Source organism: Capsicum annuum, unplaced genomic scaffold, assembly GCF_002878395.1.
Source record: "Capsicum annuum cultivar UCD-10X-F1 unplaced genomic scaffold, UCD10Xv1.1 ctg2447, whole genome shotgun sequence".
Classification (NCBI taxonomy): domain Eukaryota; kingdom Viridiplantae; phylum Streptophyta; class Magnoliopsida; order Solanales; family Solanaceae; genus Capsicum; species Capsicum annuum.
The window spans coordinates 709,830-725,500 of record NW_025830638.1 but is presented as its reverse complement, the minus strand read 5'-3'; the positions used below and the strand labels follow the sequence as shown (position 1 = coordinate 725,500).

The 15,671-nt window shown below is 38.6% G+C and overlaps 1 protein-coding gene across 1 annotated transcript in view; it reads right to left on the bottom strand.

The window, feature by feature from the left end:
• LOC107873438 (vacuolar sorting protein 18) overlaps window positions 1–15,671 on the bottom strand; it is a 71,024-nt gene that overhangs the window by 49,007 nt on the left and 6,346 nt on the right. The window contains 8 exon segments of the mRNA XM_047402575.1: window positions 1–144; window positions 2,874–3,018; window positions 3,182–3,283; window positions 11,311–11,378; window positions 12,143–12,238; window positions 12,345–12,484; window positions 12,598–12,810; window positions 15,254–15,417. Of these exon segments, the coding sequence (XP_047258531.1) occupies window positions 1–144; window positions 2,874–3,018; window positions 3,182–3,283; window positions 11,311–11,378; window positions 12,143–12,238; window positions 12,345–12,484; window positions 12,598–12,810; window positions 15,254–15,416 (1,071 nt within the window). The 5' untranslated portion in view covers window position 15,417.

The window sequence follows — 15,671 nt, the reverse complement described above, 5'->3', positions numbered from 1 at the left end:
CTGGAAGATAGAATTTTGGTCATATGCATAAAACAACCCAGCTGAGGCATCACTACATAAGCCAATAATACCTCTTGAAACTGCATCAGGTGTCTGATCAAAATAAAGTTCTCCTACTATTTGTTCACTTATCCTGTTCACCACCTACAAGACGTAAACTACAGCATAACTATACAAGGTATTCAACGATGAAACATCAATTCTTCAGAACCAAGTGTTCTGGTCAATTATTGGACATTCAGGTTTCCCTTGTCCTATATTGTTGTTTTGCTAACTGTCATCAGTCATGTTCATCCATGTATTTAACAATGCAGTACCAGATTAATATAGCAAAATATTGGATTAATGATGCAAAGCAATCACATTCCCCTCATTTTTATAGATTTCTAGTCAATAGAAAAACAACATACACAGTGGTCGTGCAGAACAAATTAACCATGAAATATGTTTTTCCTAAATAATAAAATTGAGTGGATAACGGCAGAAGAAAGAAGATAGTTTGAAGAGAAAAAAATAGGATTTTTACTGTTTTGATGGAATATCAACGCCAACACACTCTCACTAAAGGGTAGGTGTCCAGTTATTTCATTCAGTTGGAATTTTCTTATCCAAGTTAGCGGGAGCTTCAGTGCACTGGGCTGCCCTTTTTTAGTAAATAGTGTTGACAATTTTTTGGACCTTGTTAGCTCCCTGGTTCTAGCATAGGCACTCATGTATTGGGGCTAACATTGTAGTCTTCTGTTTTGGAGCTAACACACTTTTCATCTTCTGTAATTTTGGCATCTTGCTGATGACTTTTCAATGATATTATCTTACTTCATCCAAAAACATAAATGGAATCTTTGATGTCAACTTAGGATTAATGCACAGTAGATGAACCTAAAAGTTAAAGACAAACTTGGCTATGAATATCGGCAGTGACAAAATAGCAGCGTAACAACAACAACAAACCCAGTGTATTCCCACCTGGTGGGGTCTGGTGGGGGGTAGGATGTACGCAGTCCATACCTCTACCTCTGAAGAAGTAGAAAGGTTGTTTCCGATAGACCCCCGGATCAAGACACGCGGTACCACACAAACACATAGTAAAGCACAGCACAAGGTTACAAGATTACATAACATAAATACGGCACCCATAAGTAATATAAAACAGAGGAAAACACACAGATTCATAATAAAACATGGGACACGGACTCCTAACAGGAATAAACCCCCACCAAGTAGTTCCCTACACTAGTGACTCAGACTGGCCCTAGTCCTCTGCCCTGATTCGCGTCCTCCAGACCTTCCTATCTAGGGTCATGTCCTCGGTGAGCTGTAACTGCTCCATGTCTCGCCTAATCACCTCACCCCAGTACTTCTTCGGCCTACCCCTACCCCGCTTAAAACCATCCAACGCTAGCCTCTCACACCTACGAACCGGGGCATCCATGCCCCTCCTCTTCACGTGTCCGAACCATCTCAATCGGGCTTCCCGCATCTTGCACTCCACTGGTGTCACACCAACCTTCTCCCGGATGTTCTCATTCCGAACTCTATCCCCTCTAGTCAGCCCACACATCCAGCGCAACATCCGCATTTCTGTCACCCTCATCTTTTGGATGTGGGAGTTCTTAACTGGCCAACACTCCGCTCCATACAACATGGCCGGACGGACTACCGCCCTGTAGAATTTGCCTTTAAGCTTAGGCGGCACCTTCTTATCACACAGCACCCCCGACGCGAGCTTCCACTTCATCCATCCCGCCCCAATACGGTGCGAGACATCCTCGTCAATCTCACCGTTACTCTGGATCACGGACCCGAGATACTTGAAACTCTCTCTCTTACCTACCTCCTGTGATTCCAGCTTCACTACTACCTCATTCTCCCGCCTCACGTCATTAAACTTGCATTCCACATACTCTGTCTTGCTTCTGCTCACCCTGAACCCTTTAGACTCAAGGGTTTGCCTCCACACCTCTAATTTGTCACTCACACCCCTCGAGTCTCATCTATCAGAACTACATCGTCTGCAAAAAGCATACACCACGGCACCTCCCCTTGAATACGCTGCGTCAACACATCCATCACCACTGCAAACAAAAAGGGACTAAGAGTAGATCCCTAATGCAACCCTGTCCGGACCGTGAAATGTTCTGAGTCTCCTCCCGCCGTCCTCACCTTAGTTTTCGCTCCATCATACATATCCTTGATTGCTCTGATATACGCCAGCGGTACTCCCCTGCAGATGAGAAATTTAAGGATAGATTGCTAGCCTTATTAGGTCTAGGACTTCCAAAAAATCTTGTTTAAGGTTAAGAATTTGCATCAGTTGCCCTTTTCTGATGAACGAAAACATCATAGTTTCTTCATGTGCAATGAACCAATATTTGTTTCATATCATGAAATCATGAAACTTAGTGAAACAGCAGCTAAACTTTACGTTAGAACATTATGGGGCTAACACATATACAATTGGTATACACACTAAAGAATTTCCAAAGAGATAAAAACTCGAAAATGGAAGAGTATATGCATACATCATAATTACTGCTTTCATGCCATCTATCCCTACGTACATCATAATTGCTGCTTTCATGCCATCTATCCCTTTTTGGTAAGTAATGTACTATACGTACATCATAATTACTGCTTTCATGCCATCTATCCCTTTTTGGTACGTAATTATACTATATGCAATCAAAGAAAAATATTTCATACAATTCCAGTCTCTTATTTGAGCATAGCAAACCCCAAACCATATATTGCAGACAGACATAGGCATACATGTACAATAATTCAAACTTTAAGAACTGCTACAACGAATTGATACATAAAAAGGTTAAAAAGTAGACACAGGAAAGAAGTCATTGGAAATACCACTAACACACCTTAATCTTGTTACCAATGAGAAGTAGGAAATGAAACTCGGATATAGCCAGAGAGCTAGGTTTAACTCCTTCACCTCCTTCAGAGAATTTAGAGTAATCCAGAAGAGCTTTGTTTTCCACAAAGTTTTCATCAACGTTTGGCAAACTACACGTGAAGTATCCAACAATTGTAGAAAATATTTTTAAAGAATATGTATAGACCTCTAAAGTTTAAAATAAAATTTGAATGTCAAGGCCATGAAATGAAAAAACTCCGGATTGAAACAAACAATAGAAGTAAAGGAATAAGCAACAGGCAGTAAACATACCTATGTTGTGCTCCGAATTTTAGGTCACCATGGTAGATACCTGCTCCAGAAAGCCATGCGAAGTGTACAGCCCTCCTTTGCTGGATAAAGAAGTGCAGTTCACTGAAAGAAGAGACCTCAATAACTCAACATTATTTGCAAATGAACAAACATATTATGTTTCATTGTTTTGTAAGTACTTGGAGTTTATCATGTGTATAAAAGGATAGTTAGTCTATTATGGTGAAAGCCCAAAAGTGTCTTCACAGACGATGGAAGTTGTGACAGCTATATCCAATGATGAAGATGGAACATCACTTGCTGTGAACTGGAGTAAAGACAAGTGGAACACACGAGGGTGTTTTTGTCAGTGCATATGCCATGGCAAAGAATCAAGCTCATGACATTATGTCTGATCAACCAAATCCAAATTCCATAAATCATGCAAGGTTCAGTCTGTCATTCTCTTGAATTGGCAAAATTGAATGCAAAGCAAATGTATTTTTTATTGAAACATGATTGTTAACCAAAGTAGTTTTGATAAACATATGAAGTCAGTCCTAGTATGAACAGTAAATCAAGTTCTTTTATGATGGGCCTACTGAAAGGTGCCTGTTTTTCATTTTCCTCCTAAACTTCGTGACAATTTGCTCAATTGCTTGGAAAAATGTAGCACTTTGCACATGTTGAGAAGCCACAAACATCTCTTCCTAAGCTCTGCGTTTTGCCAAATAACTTCTAGATACTTCCAATGCTGGAAATCATTTCGAACAATTAGCTATTTCCAACAAAAATAGCAATAAAATTAGCACAAAAAATAAACCTCAAATTTTACGCACCAGAAATTACATTTGCTTTTAAGCTCGAGTTAATAAGCTATAAGTGTGAGGATGAAAATTTAGAAGGAAACCGGAGAAGTACAAGTGTGACAAGTTGTTTCCCTAGAGATCACGTGGAAAATATAGATACACAATAGGAGGGCTTTTCAAAGAATAGAAAATTCATTTGAGCAGATTGGAGAAATATTTCTGTATGATTCTTCTTTTTATAGACATTTTTAATACTGTTGTGAAAGGTGTGCTTAAGCCCTGAAGCGAGGCTCAAAACGTGTTGAGAGCTTCACCTCGCTTAATTTGTGTTTCAGTGTCATCATCGGGATTCTAAGGCATACTTTTCTTTGCCATTGAGCCTCTTCTGAAGAGGCGACACTAAACAATTCATATTTCAATTTATCGTAATTTTTTTCAACTTCTTTGTTCATATAATTGTCATGCATGCTTATATTTATTAGTCTCGGACTAAAAATATATATTTACATTGCTTCTCCCTTTGCATATTTTTTAAATTAAAACCTACGCTTTATTTGCGGTTTGCTCCTAAAGCCCCAATGTACTTTAGAGCTTTTTTCCGTTTTTTCTTTTTGATCAAACGATTTTAAAGCATCTTCGACCTTTAGATTAATACTGATGACTTAGTGTTGTTTGTGAAGTTCCCAGGATTGGGAGGTGACTCAATTTCAAATGTTGCTAGATTTACTTCAAAGAAATGCGAGCCAGTTGACAAGCCCGATGCTTCGAGTAGGGAGTTGAGGAATAACAATTAGTTCACAGCTAAGTTCTTATATGAGAAGCTTCTAGTTAAGGCAGAGGTTACATTTACGCATGCTTTGATCTGGATTCCTAAGTGCCAACGAAAGTGCACTTCTTCACATTGTTAGCTACTAGAGCAATGTTGACGGTGGAGAATCATAGGAAATGAAAGGTTGTCTGCATTAGTTAGTGTTTCATTTGTAAGGAGGCGGATGAGGACGTGAATCCGTGAAAAAGTTGATGTTCATCAGGAAGACTGGAGCTAGGACAAGAAGACACAATGCTTGGAATGTTACTCCTCTTGTTTTAGTGGGCGTCTAGGCCATGAAAACTAAAATTTTTGAAGTTGGAGTTAGAGTTTAAGTTGGAGTTATAGTTGTGATTGTCCATGAATATAATTGGAGTTGTTTTTGAATTTTTGTGAGAGAAGGAAGATGGAAAAAAGTGAAAACAACTTTTTCGTGTTTTTCACTTTTCCAAATACATTGGAATTCTCATGGCCAAACATCAACTTGGAGTTGTATTTAGCATATAAAGTGAAAAAAAAATCGGGAAAGCATAAAAATTCTCATAGCCAAACGGAAGGTTAATGTGGGTCATTTGGAAAGAGAGAATCAGAGAAATAGGAGAGCTTTTGAAACGGTGGAGACGAGTTTTGCTCAATTAAGTAGTAGCCTCTGAGCCCTTATTCTTTTGGTGCACCCATGTAGTGTCTGTTTGGATAGAGGATTGGTGTCTTTTGGAGGGAACCATATTTTGTAGGTTTCTCCTCTCTTGGTATATCACCTGTGTACGACCCAATTGGTTTTGTTATTATTGACGAAACTTTTCACTAGATCAAAAAAAAAATGTAGTTTGTGGAGAAGCCAAGTTATTTTGGAAGATTCTCTACAACGGTATATGTCTAATGCGGAGTTGAAGCTTGGTGATACGATTGCTCCTTTACGGACCTACTCTAGAAGAAAATCCAGACAAGCTAGTGGAGATAAATCCAGACAAGCAAGTGGAAATAATCTTAGTTAGTTTCAGATAGGATAAGATATATAAGTAGTTATCTATAAAAGTTATTAGCAGTCAACTACAGCTGTAACATCTGTCCAGGTGTTATCTTTATGTTTAGTATAAATATATGTATCTGCAGAATTCAATAACAGAGAAGCAATATTATTAATTTGTATCTGGAGATTTGTCCACTCCATACGGACATACTTGTTGGTTAATGCAGTGTTTAAGATCCTTGCACTTTATTTAACCAGTAAATTTTCAATTCATTCTCTTCTTCATCTTAGTTTCTATCATTTTGGTATCAGAGAAGAAAGATCCAGAATGGTATCTACACGATCTTTTAACGAACCACCGTCACAACTAGTCACAAACCAGCCAAATGAACCATCCAATAGTCAAATTGTCCAGCAGTTAATGTTAATAACATCACGTTTGGAAGCATTAGATGCAGCAGTGAAGGGACAAACCAGTGGTACTCAAACTGATGTTAATCCTGTTACATCCACCAAGGAAAAGGGTCCAGAATATAATAGAGGTCCTCGTGACACCAGAAGGTCTTCTTGGGACGAGGATGTTGATGTTGATGTGGATATGCCTTGGTGGTTAAAGAATCCATCTCATCGGCCACACACAAAAATGAAATTTCCTCGATTTGAAGGAGACCCCCGTGGCTGGATTTTGAAGGCTGAAAAATATTTTTGGTATTATCAAACACATGATGATCTAAAGGTGAATATTGCAGACATGTATTTGGAGGGTAATGCGCTTGATCACTTTGCGTGGATTAACAGTGAGTGTACACTATTGTATTGAGAGGACCTTGTAAAAGCTTTATAAGAGAACTATGGTCCTGCAGAATTTCAGAATCCAGATGAACATTTATGCAGCATTCGACAATTGGGCACAGTACAAGAATATCGCCAAGAATTTGCTAAACGATCTGCCAGAGTCAAGAATTGGCCAGAACATTGTCTTTTGGGGATGTTTCATACTGGACTTAAAGAAGAACTTAAAGCAGATGTGAGAATTCACAAGCCTAGAATAGTGTATAAAGCCATGAGCCTTGCAGGGGAATTTGAGCAAAAAATGGGTGCCAATCGTGGGTATAAAGGTTCTCAATGGCAAAATATGTCACGATCCAACACAACCCAAGTTGGTTCTACACGTGAAGCCATCCATCAATCAGTAGGCAACCAACTGACAGAATGGTGTTTGGGATATAGAATCGTGTTTGGGATATAGAAAACAGAATCGCATTGCCAAAGGACTTTGTTTTAGGTGTAATGAGAAATGTGCACCGGGTCACCATTGCAAGACAGCATCTCTCACTCTTATGGAGACAAACGACAACATTGAAGGGAATGAATTAGTGGAACAAATGCCAAATGACATTATTGATAGGGATTCAAGTACAAATGACCTTGCTGAAATTTCATTCCACGCCTTTTTAGGGAATACGACAGGCACAACAATGAAACTTCAAGAGACTTTAAATGGACGCAAGGTTCTGCTTTTGGTTGATAGTGGATCATCCCACAATTTTATATCTGAAAAAATTGTTAAAGAATTACAGTTGCTGGTTCAAGTTGTGCCGCATTTTAGAGTCCAAATCAGCAATGGAGAAATCATACGTTGCAACCGTCTATGCCAAAATCTGGTTGTGAAATTCCCTGGATTAACTATTGACCAAGATTTCTATCCTTTCTCTATTGGAGGGGCAAATTTGGTGCTTGGAATTAAGTGGCTTGCATCTTTAAATACAGTCCAAGCTAACTGGAATGAGATGTTTTTAATTTTTAATTTAAATGGCAAGCAATATAAGTTTCAGGGTTTCCACACATATCAAATGAACCAGTTGCTTTCCAGTATTTCTCCAAAGAGGATGACACCTCAGGTAAATCTTTACCCAATGATATTCAAAATTTGCTTCACAAGTTTGAATCAATTTTTGAAGAACCCATTGCTCTACCACCTTTTCGCCATCACACCCACTCTATCCCTTTGATTCCTAACTCAAAACCACCCAACATCCGTCCTTATCGCTATCCTTACTTTTAAAAATCAGAAATTGAAAAGCAAGTGTTTGAGAATTACTCCAGGGTTTTATAAGGCCGAGTACAAGTCCATTTGCTAGTCCTGTACTTCTCGTCAAGAAAAAGGACAACACATGGCGTATGTGTATTGATTATAGAGGTCTCAACCAAATCACAGTTCCAGATAAGTATCCAATCCCTAATATTGATGAGCTTCTTGATGAATTGCACGGAGCAACTGTTTTTTCAAAGATTGATTTGCGTTCTGGTTACCACCAGACGTGTCAATCCTGCAGATATTCATAAAATTGTGTTTCGTATGCACTCTGGCCATTATGAATTCATTGTTATGCCCTTTGGTCTCACTAATGCCCCTTCTACATTCTAGAGTGCTATGAATGATTTGCTCGGACCACATCTGCGCAAATTTATTCTCGTTTTCTTTGATGACATCTTGGTATACAGTCAGACTTTGAACAGCATATCAATCACTTGCAACTTGCTTTCCAACTTCTTAGAGACAATCATTTCTATACCAAAACTTCTAAATGCTTATTTGGACAAATTCACATTTCTTTTTTGGGTCATGTGATTTCCGAAACTGGGGTTGTGTAGATCAGGAAAAAATTCAAGTAGTCTTGGAGTGGCCAGTACCAACTAATGTGAAGAAGTTATGTGGCTTTCTTGGGTTAACAGGTTATTATCACGGATTTGTGAAGGGTTATGAACTGTTTGCTCGACCACTCACTAAACTTACCAAGAAAAATGCTTTTCAATGGTCACCCTCTGCTGAAAATGTTTTCAAACTTCTCATGCAAGCTTTAACAATTGTTCCGGTACTACGACTTCCAGATTTCACTCAACCATTTGTAGTGGAATGTGGTGCTTCTTCAGAAGAAATAGGGGTTATTCTTCTTCAGAATGACCATCCTATTGCGTATTTTAGTAAGGGACTTTCTTTTTCCAGTCATTTGAAGTCTACTTATGACCAGGAATTGCTTGCTCTTGTTTTAGCTTTGCAGAAATGGAAACACTACCTTTTGGGCCATCATTTTTATGTCCAAACAGATCATTACAGCCTCAAGTATTTCCTTTCTCAGCGTATCACCACTAATGAGCAGCAAAGATTATTGATGAAATTAATTCCGTTCGACTTCACAATTATCTACAAAGAATTTGGGAGCTAATTCACTTTCAAAGAGGCCATTGAATGCAGAATTTTTGGCTCTTGCTATTCCTGTACCATTGGATTTTTCCAATTGGCAAGATTCTCTCGAGGCAAATACATATACTCGTGAGATTATTCAAGCCATTAGCCAAGACCCTTCCTTACAACCAGATTTTCATTTGGTGGACCAGAAACTTTATTTCAAGGAAAGGTTGGTTATTCTAGATCATTCTTCTCTTCGACAAAAGCTTATCTTAGAGTCTCATGATACACCTTCTACCGAACATGGAGGATATTTGAAAACCTTGAAGCGCCTTTCCACCAACTTTTTCTGGCCAAGGATGAAGCAAGATGTTAAACTCTTTGTTCAGAACTGTATGGTTTGTCAACAGGCCAAATACCAAGCTTTAGCCCCTGCTGGACTTTTGCAACCGCTGCTTATACCTGATAAAATATGGGACAATATATCACTTGATTTCATTGTAGGACTTCCTAAATATGGTGGTTATGACACAATTTTAGTTGTCGTAGATTGTCTCAGCAAGTATACTCATTTCATCCCACTTTCTCACCCATATACCGCTAAGAATGTTGCTAATGTTTTCTACAAAGAAATTGTGCGTCTCCACGGCATTCCTCGATCAATCTTATCTGATCGGGATGCTATCTTTCTCAGTGCTTTCTGGCAGGAGCTTTTTCGACTTAGCCAAACAAGGATAAGAATGGGTACGTCTTACCATCCACAATCTGATGGACAGACTGAGGTGGTGAATAGATGCTTGGAATCATATTTGCGATGCTTAGTCATGGAGTAGCCTCGTACATGGAGTCAATACTTATCATGGGCAGAATTTTCTTTCAACATAGGTTACCACTCATCCACGGGGACTACCCCGTTCAAGATTGTTTATGGTAGAGATCCTCCTTCAATTTCCCTTTTTGTTCATGGAGAAACTCACATTGCTGAACTTGAAGAACAACTTTTGAATCGTGATGCCATGTTGAAAGTTCTCAAGGATAATTTTTTGAAGGCTCAAACTCGAATGAAACAACAAGCTAATTCTCATCGTCGAGATGTTGCCTATCAGGTCAGAGATTCTGTCTTTCTACGTGTTCATCCTTACCGACAACGTTCTTTGGCACATCGAAGCCACGAAAAATTGTCACCTCGATTTTTCGGACCATATAAAATTACACACAGTGTTGGACCTGTAGCGTATGAACTGGAGCTACCTGCTTCTTCCAAAGCCCAATCTTCTATGTATCTTTGCTCCGTCCAGCTCATGGTCAGCAAGTTGTTTCACCACCAACGCCTCTTCCTCTTACTGAAGATTGGGAACTCGCCATATCTCCTGCCAAGATACTTGCACATCGATGGGTTAAAGAAGCTGGTACATGTTCTTTGGAATTGCTAATTCAATGGGTTGACTGTCCCCTTGAAGAAGCTAGCTGGGAGAATTATGATCTCATTGCAGATCAGTTCCCTTCTTTTCACCTTGAGGACAAGGCGACTTTTCGGGTGTGTGTGTGTGTGTGTGTGTGTGTGTGTGCGCGCATTGATACGACTGCTCCTTTACAGACCTACTCTAGAAGAAAATCCAGACAAGCAAGTGGAGATAAATCCAGACAAGCAAGTGGAGATAATCTTAGTTAGTTTCAGATAGGATAAGATATATAAGTAGTTATCTATAGAAGTTATTAGCAGTTAACTACAGCAGTAACCATCTGTCCAGGTGTTATGTTTATGTTTAGTATAAATATATGTATCTGCACAATTCAATAACAGAGAAGCAATATTATTAATTTGTATCTGGAGATTTGTCCACTCCATACGGACATGCTTATTGGTTAATGCAGTGTCTAAGATCCTTGCACTTTATTTAACCAGTAAATTTTCAATTCATTCTCTTCTTCATCTTAGTTTCTATCACTTGGTGACACGTTGGAGTCTAAACTTGCTCTCCATTTCCCATGTAGTTAATGAAAATTATGCCAGATAAATTGTGCTCCCTAAATTTCTTATAAGTCTTTGGCAGGCCACTTTAGAGGTGACCAGATTCATCGCTTAGCCCAAGCGTGTGGAAGCATTTAATTTCTTTCTTCTAATATATTCTCTACTGTGATGTTGACCAATGTGTGTGAGGTTAACTAACAAGAAGAACAACAAACTCAGTGTAATCCCACAAATACGGTCTGGGGAGATAGAGAGTACGCAGACCTTACCCCTACCTTGAGAAGAAGGTAAAGAGGCTGTTTCTGATAGAGACCCTTGATACTTCTAGGTCATCTAAGAATATAAGTAAAAGACTTCCTTCCTTCCCCTTTCTTTGACAATCTCATAAATAAGGAACTTGCCTGTTAGGTATTTCACCAGGAAGCTCCATAAAATGAACAGTGCGGTCCACATAGCTTGCAAAAATCGTCTACACAAACCAAAATGCATCGATTTAGTTGAAGTGTATTGATCATTTTAAGATCACGATAAGCCGAAGAACTAGTAAAATTTTCTTACAATAGTAACAGGAATTAGTATCCAACAAACAGTATCTCAATGGAGGGTTAAGGCACAAAGAGATTGCAGAATATTAACAATTTCTTATTAATATTCTGCCAAAGTAATAGATCAACAGCTTTGTAGAAATTGATCCAGCACACTGTAAGAAGCAAATACAAATAAAGTTTACACAATGTTCAACACCTCTCCAACAATACAAAGGATTCTGTGTACTTAGTAAGAAAGAAAAAAAAACACAAGAAAAAAAAACACAAGAAAGTGTACCAAGTTGAAATGTTCAAAGAAGTCGATGAAGGCAGCAAGAGTAAAAAAGTGTACCAAGACATGCCCAACAATTTCAAATTTCCAAACTACAGAAGCACAGTTCGTCAATATGAAAAGCTAAAATTCTTTATATAGATTTCAAAGATGATTCCATAAAAGCCAAAACTCCAATCACACACAAAATATTCAACACAATACCAATGAAAACTGCACAAGGAAAACATTGACAACCCTGGCACTTAATTAAGAAAGAAGCTAATTGTTGGTATTTGGCAGCACCATGTGCTAGTAATTGAAGATGAAAGTGAAAGCAGAAAACCTTATCAATCCATAAGAAAAAGAACGAAGATGCTGAGAGGAAGGAGTCAGTCAAGCTGCAGAAATGATTACTACTAAACACAAACTTACTTCAAGCAATCCAATCCTTGTGAAAGAATAAAGTCGAGTAGGTGTAACAGCCATCACATAAAATCTGATACCATTGTGCACACTTGTTGTTTCCATCTACAAGAAGATGAAACGAAGGAAGGCTTTCATTGACATCATCTCAGTATGAAATGGCATGAACTACTCGATCAATAAGGAACAAAGAAACTAGAAAACACTAAACCTGCAAACCCGTAAATGCCTCAGGTAGTTCTTTAAGTTCAAATAGCAACTTTATGTACTTCTCCATTTTATCTTTTACATCTACAGCCATCTCGTAAAGTTGACCATTGTGCATACCCAAAATGATTTCTCTAGTAGAAGCTGAAACCATCATCCCCATTAAAAAGAACAAAAAGAAAGCTAACTACTCTGAATGTCAGTAAATTGTCAAAATCTTGTACTAGAACACAAGAAACTCGAAAGCACTGACCTACCTTCTGTAATATGTTGTCTGTTCTAGGCGACAGCATTGACAACAAGACCTTTTAGTTTGCCCAATATACGAGGCTTTTTCCATTTAGCATGAGTATAATATGTATCGGCACCACTACTACCAATAACATTGGCAATACAGTGGCTCCCTCCAGGGTCAACGAAAACCTTATGAATTGATTGTTCCCCAGGCCTGCCAATAGATAGATCTATATCTGCAAAAATAATCAAAATTAATTTAACCTCTTTCCCCTTATAGATCTGATAGAAGTAGTGTAAAATAAGTGCCACCAAGATATGCTTCGATATGTAGAGGCCCAAAACTTAATCACAGTCAGCACTGAATTCAAGAAAACATTCCCCAGAAGTCACATAGCAGAGGATTTATAAATGTCAATTACTTCATAAGCAAATAACCTCGAGTAATGGAAGGTTTCATTTCTCTCCGCACAAAAGAGAAGAAGAACCAAGTTCACAGTATGCAATGCATACCAATGATCGTTCATAGTTCAAGGAAAAGTTCAAAAAAGAAAGATCATATTTTCCATGGAAGAAAAGATTAAGACAAAATAACACACAAAGATGATTACATTACAAAGAAGCATGATAAGAAAACTTTAAAACATATTGTCCAGGAACTTGATTATACATAGCTAATCCCACGCGTGTAACCAAAAAGAGCTATTGCCCATTTTCTCTTCATCTTTTTTATTCTTAGGCACAAAAGTAGTGTAGTCGGCCAGATATTTACCGGCTACCATCTACCAGCACACGTACCAGGTAACTATGTCCATCAACACTCAGATGGGAAAAAATCACCTAGCATTTGCCCGGCCAGCACTGGGATTAAACCCTTGTTTCTCATGACTTTCATCCCGCTTTCTTGACCATTAGGCCACATCAGTAGGTTTCAAATGTTCTTACTGCTGCAATTATATTCAAATCATTCTCCAGTCCATACAAAACTGCATCAAAGCTACTGGTTGAATTTTCTTGCGTCAACTTTTGCCAAATGCAAGAAGCTAAAATAGTGAATTCTTCCTCCTCCATTTTTTCTGATAGTTTAAAATAGTTAATTCTCTCTTAAACCCAACAACCTAACACAAGGTACATGTTCCACAAAAGAAAAAAAAAGGGACGACCCGGTTCATACCTACTCCGTAGGTGTCGGGGAGGGGGGGACCACTCCGGGCCTGACCTACGCGCCCTCACCCCAGCTTCGCTGGAGGGGCGTTTCGAACCCCCGACCCTGGCACACCACGGTAAGCAAGCTTACCGCTGAGCCAAGGCCATCCCTCATGTTCCACAAAAGAAAGAAGGATAAAGTTATATCAGAAATACCAAAAGGTCTGTGTTGCCAAAAGCAACGTAAAAACAAATAAGCATGACATCTACAAGAAAATATTTTGTATACTCCTTATTTGATGCAAGTCATTATTGTCAAGAGTTCTAAGAACCATATAAACTGAAGGCTTTCACATTTACAAGACCTTCATATACACAGTCAATCTTTTTGGTCACAAAATGTAACCAAAGGGCAGCGCGGTGCACTTAAGCTCCCGCTGTGTGCAAGGTCCGAGGAAGGGCCCTACCACAAGGATCTATTGTACGCAGCCTTACCTTGCATTTCTGCCGGAGGTTGTTTCCAAGGCTTGAACCCATGACCTCCCAGTCACACGGCAGCAACTTTACTAGTTATTCCAAGGCTCCCCTTCTGTCACAAAATCTAACTAGCAATTATTTTTTAAAAAAAGAAAAAGAGCATAGGAGTTAAAAGGGCAAGTCAGAAGGTCTCTCTTCTATATAAAATTATAGGAAAAGAAGAACACCATCTCCTTATCTCTCTCCCCCTGCCTATGTAAAATTATAGTTTGTAATGCACACCATCTCCCTATATGTCTGATAAAGCTCGACTCGAAAGCTTCAACACTTTTTTATGTTCCCGCGAAAGGATTCAATACTTTCATAAAGTAAAAGAGAAGAAAAAAGAAAGTAGTAGAACTAAAAGAAATAAAACGAGGGGCATAAAAGTGAGCGAGAAAACATAAAAAGACCATCATATCAAATTCTAAAAGTGGTAGAAAAATGAGCTTTGAGCCACCAGCATCCAAATGCAAGCACCAACATTTGAATGTGATCTACTGAAGAGGCATTATTTGCATGAGATACATTCCGCTATAGAAACATCCTCACAAAACCAATTCCATGCATGTTCTTTATCAGGCAAAGAATTAATGAATGCCCCCCACCCGCATACACACACACAACTCCATGCATGATCATCACATTTGACTATTATTTCATTGGATTTTATACTACGACTGCTATTTAAACTCCTTAATAAGCCTCAATGCTGGATGTTATAAGTCTACCCTGTTTCCATACAGTAAGTCTAGCATAAAAAACATTATGCTAAACCTTTATCCTGAAAAAGGAAGAACGAAAGAAAGAAAAACTATTCTAAAGACATACACGCATCAAGAATATGAGACTAATAAGATCAAAAGACTACACTGGGTATGTTGATGTTATAAGCTCAGAAAGGAATTAAAAGACCAATTATAGATATGCACGTCAAAAGTCCTTAAGATACAAGGAAAGAGCATGGTGTATGTGTAACAAATTTCTATTAGAATTAGAGTTTTTAAGAAGACGTACCATAAGAATCACCCACTCCAAAGTCATGTCTGATCACCCAGCCTTTGCTGGTTCCAAGAACGATGACATCATTGCCAGTCGCCATGCATGTAATGGCTCCACAGCCTTTTGTGGCATATCTTTCAAGAAGATCAACAGAGAAAACGTGATGTCCTCTTTCCATTCTAAAAATGAGATGACATAAGCAAAGCAAATAAAAGTTAAGTCAGGCCAAAGTATTACAATTTTTCGTAATGAAAACTTATCAATATGCTAAACTATAGCCATCAAAAAAGGAATAATACAACAACAACAACAGACCCAGTGTATTCCCACAAAGTGAGGTCTGGGGAGGGTAAAATGTAAGCAGTCCATACCACTACCTCCGAAGAAGTAGAGAAGCTATTTCCGATAGACCCCCGGCTCAAGAATGAGAATA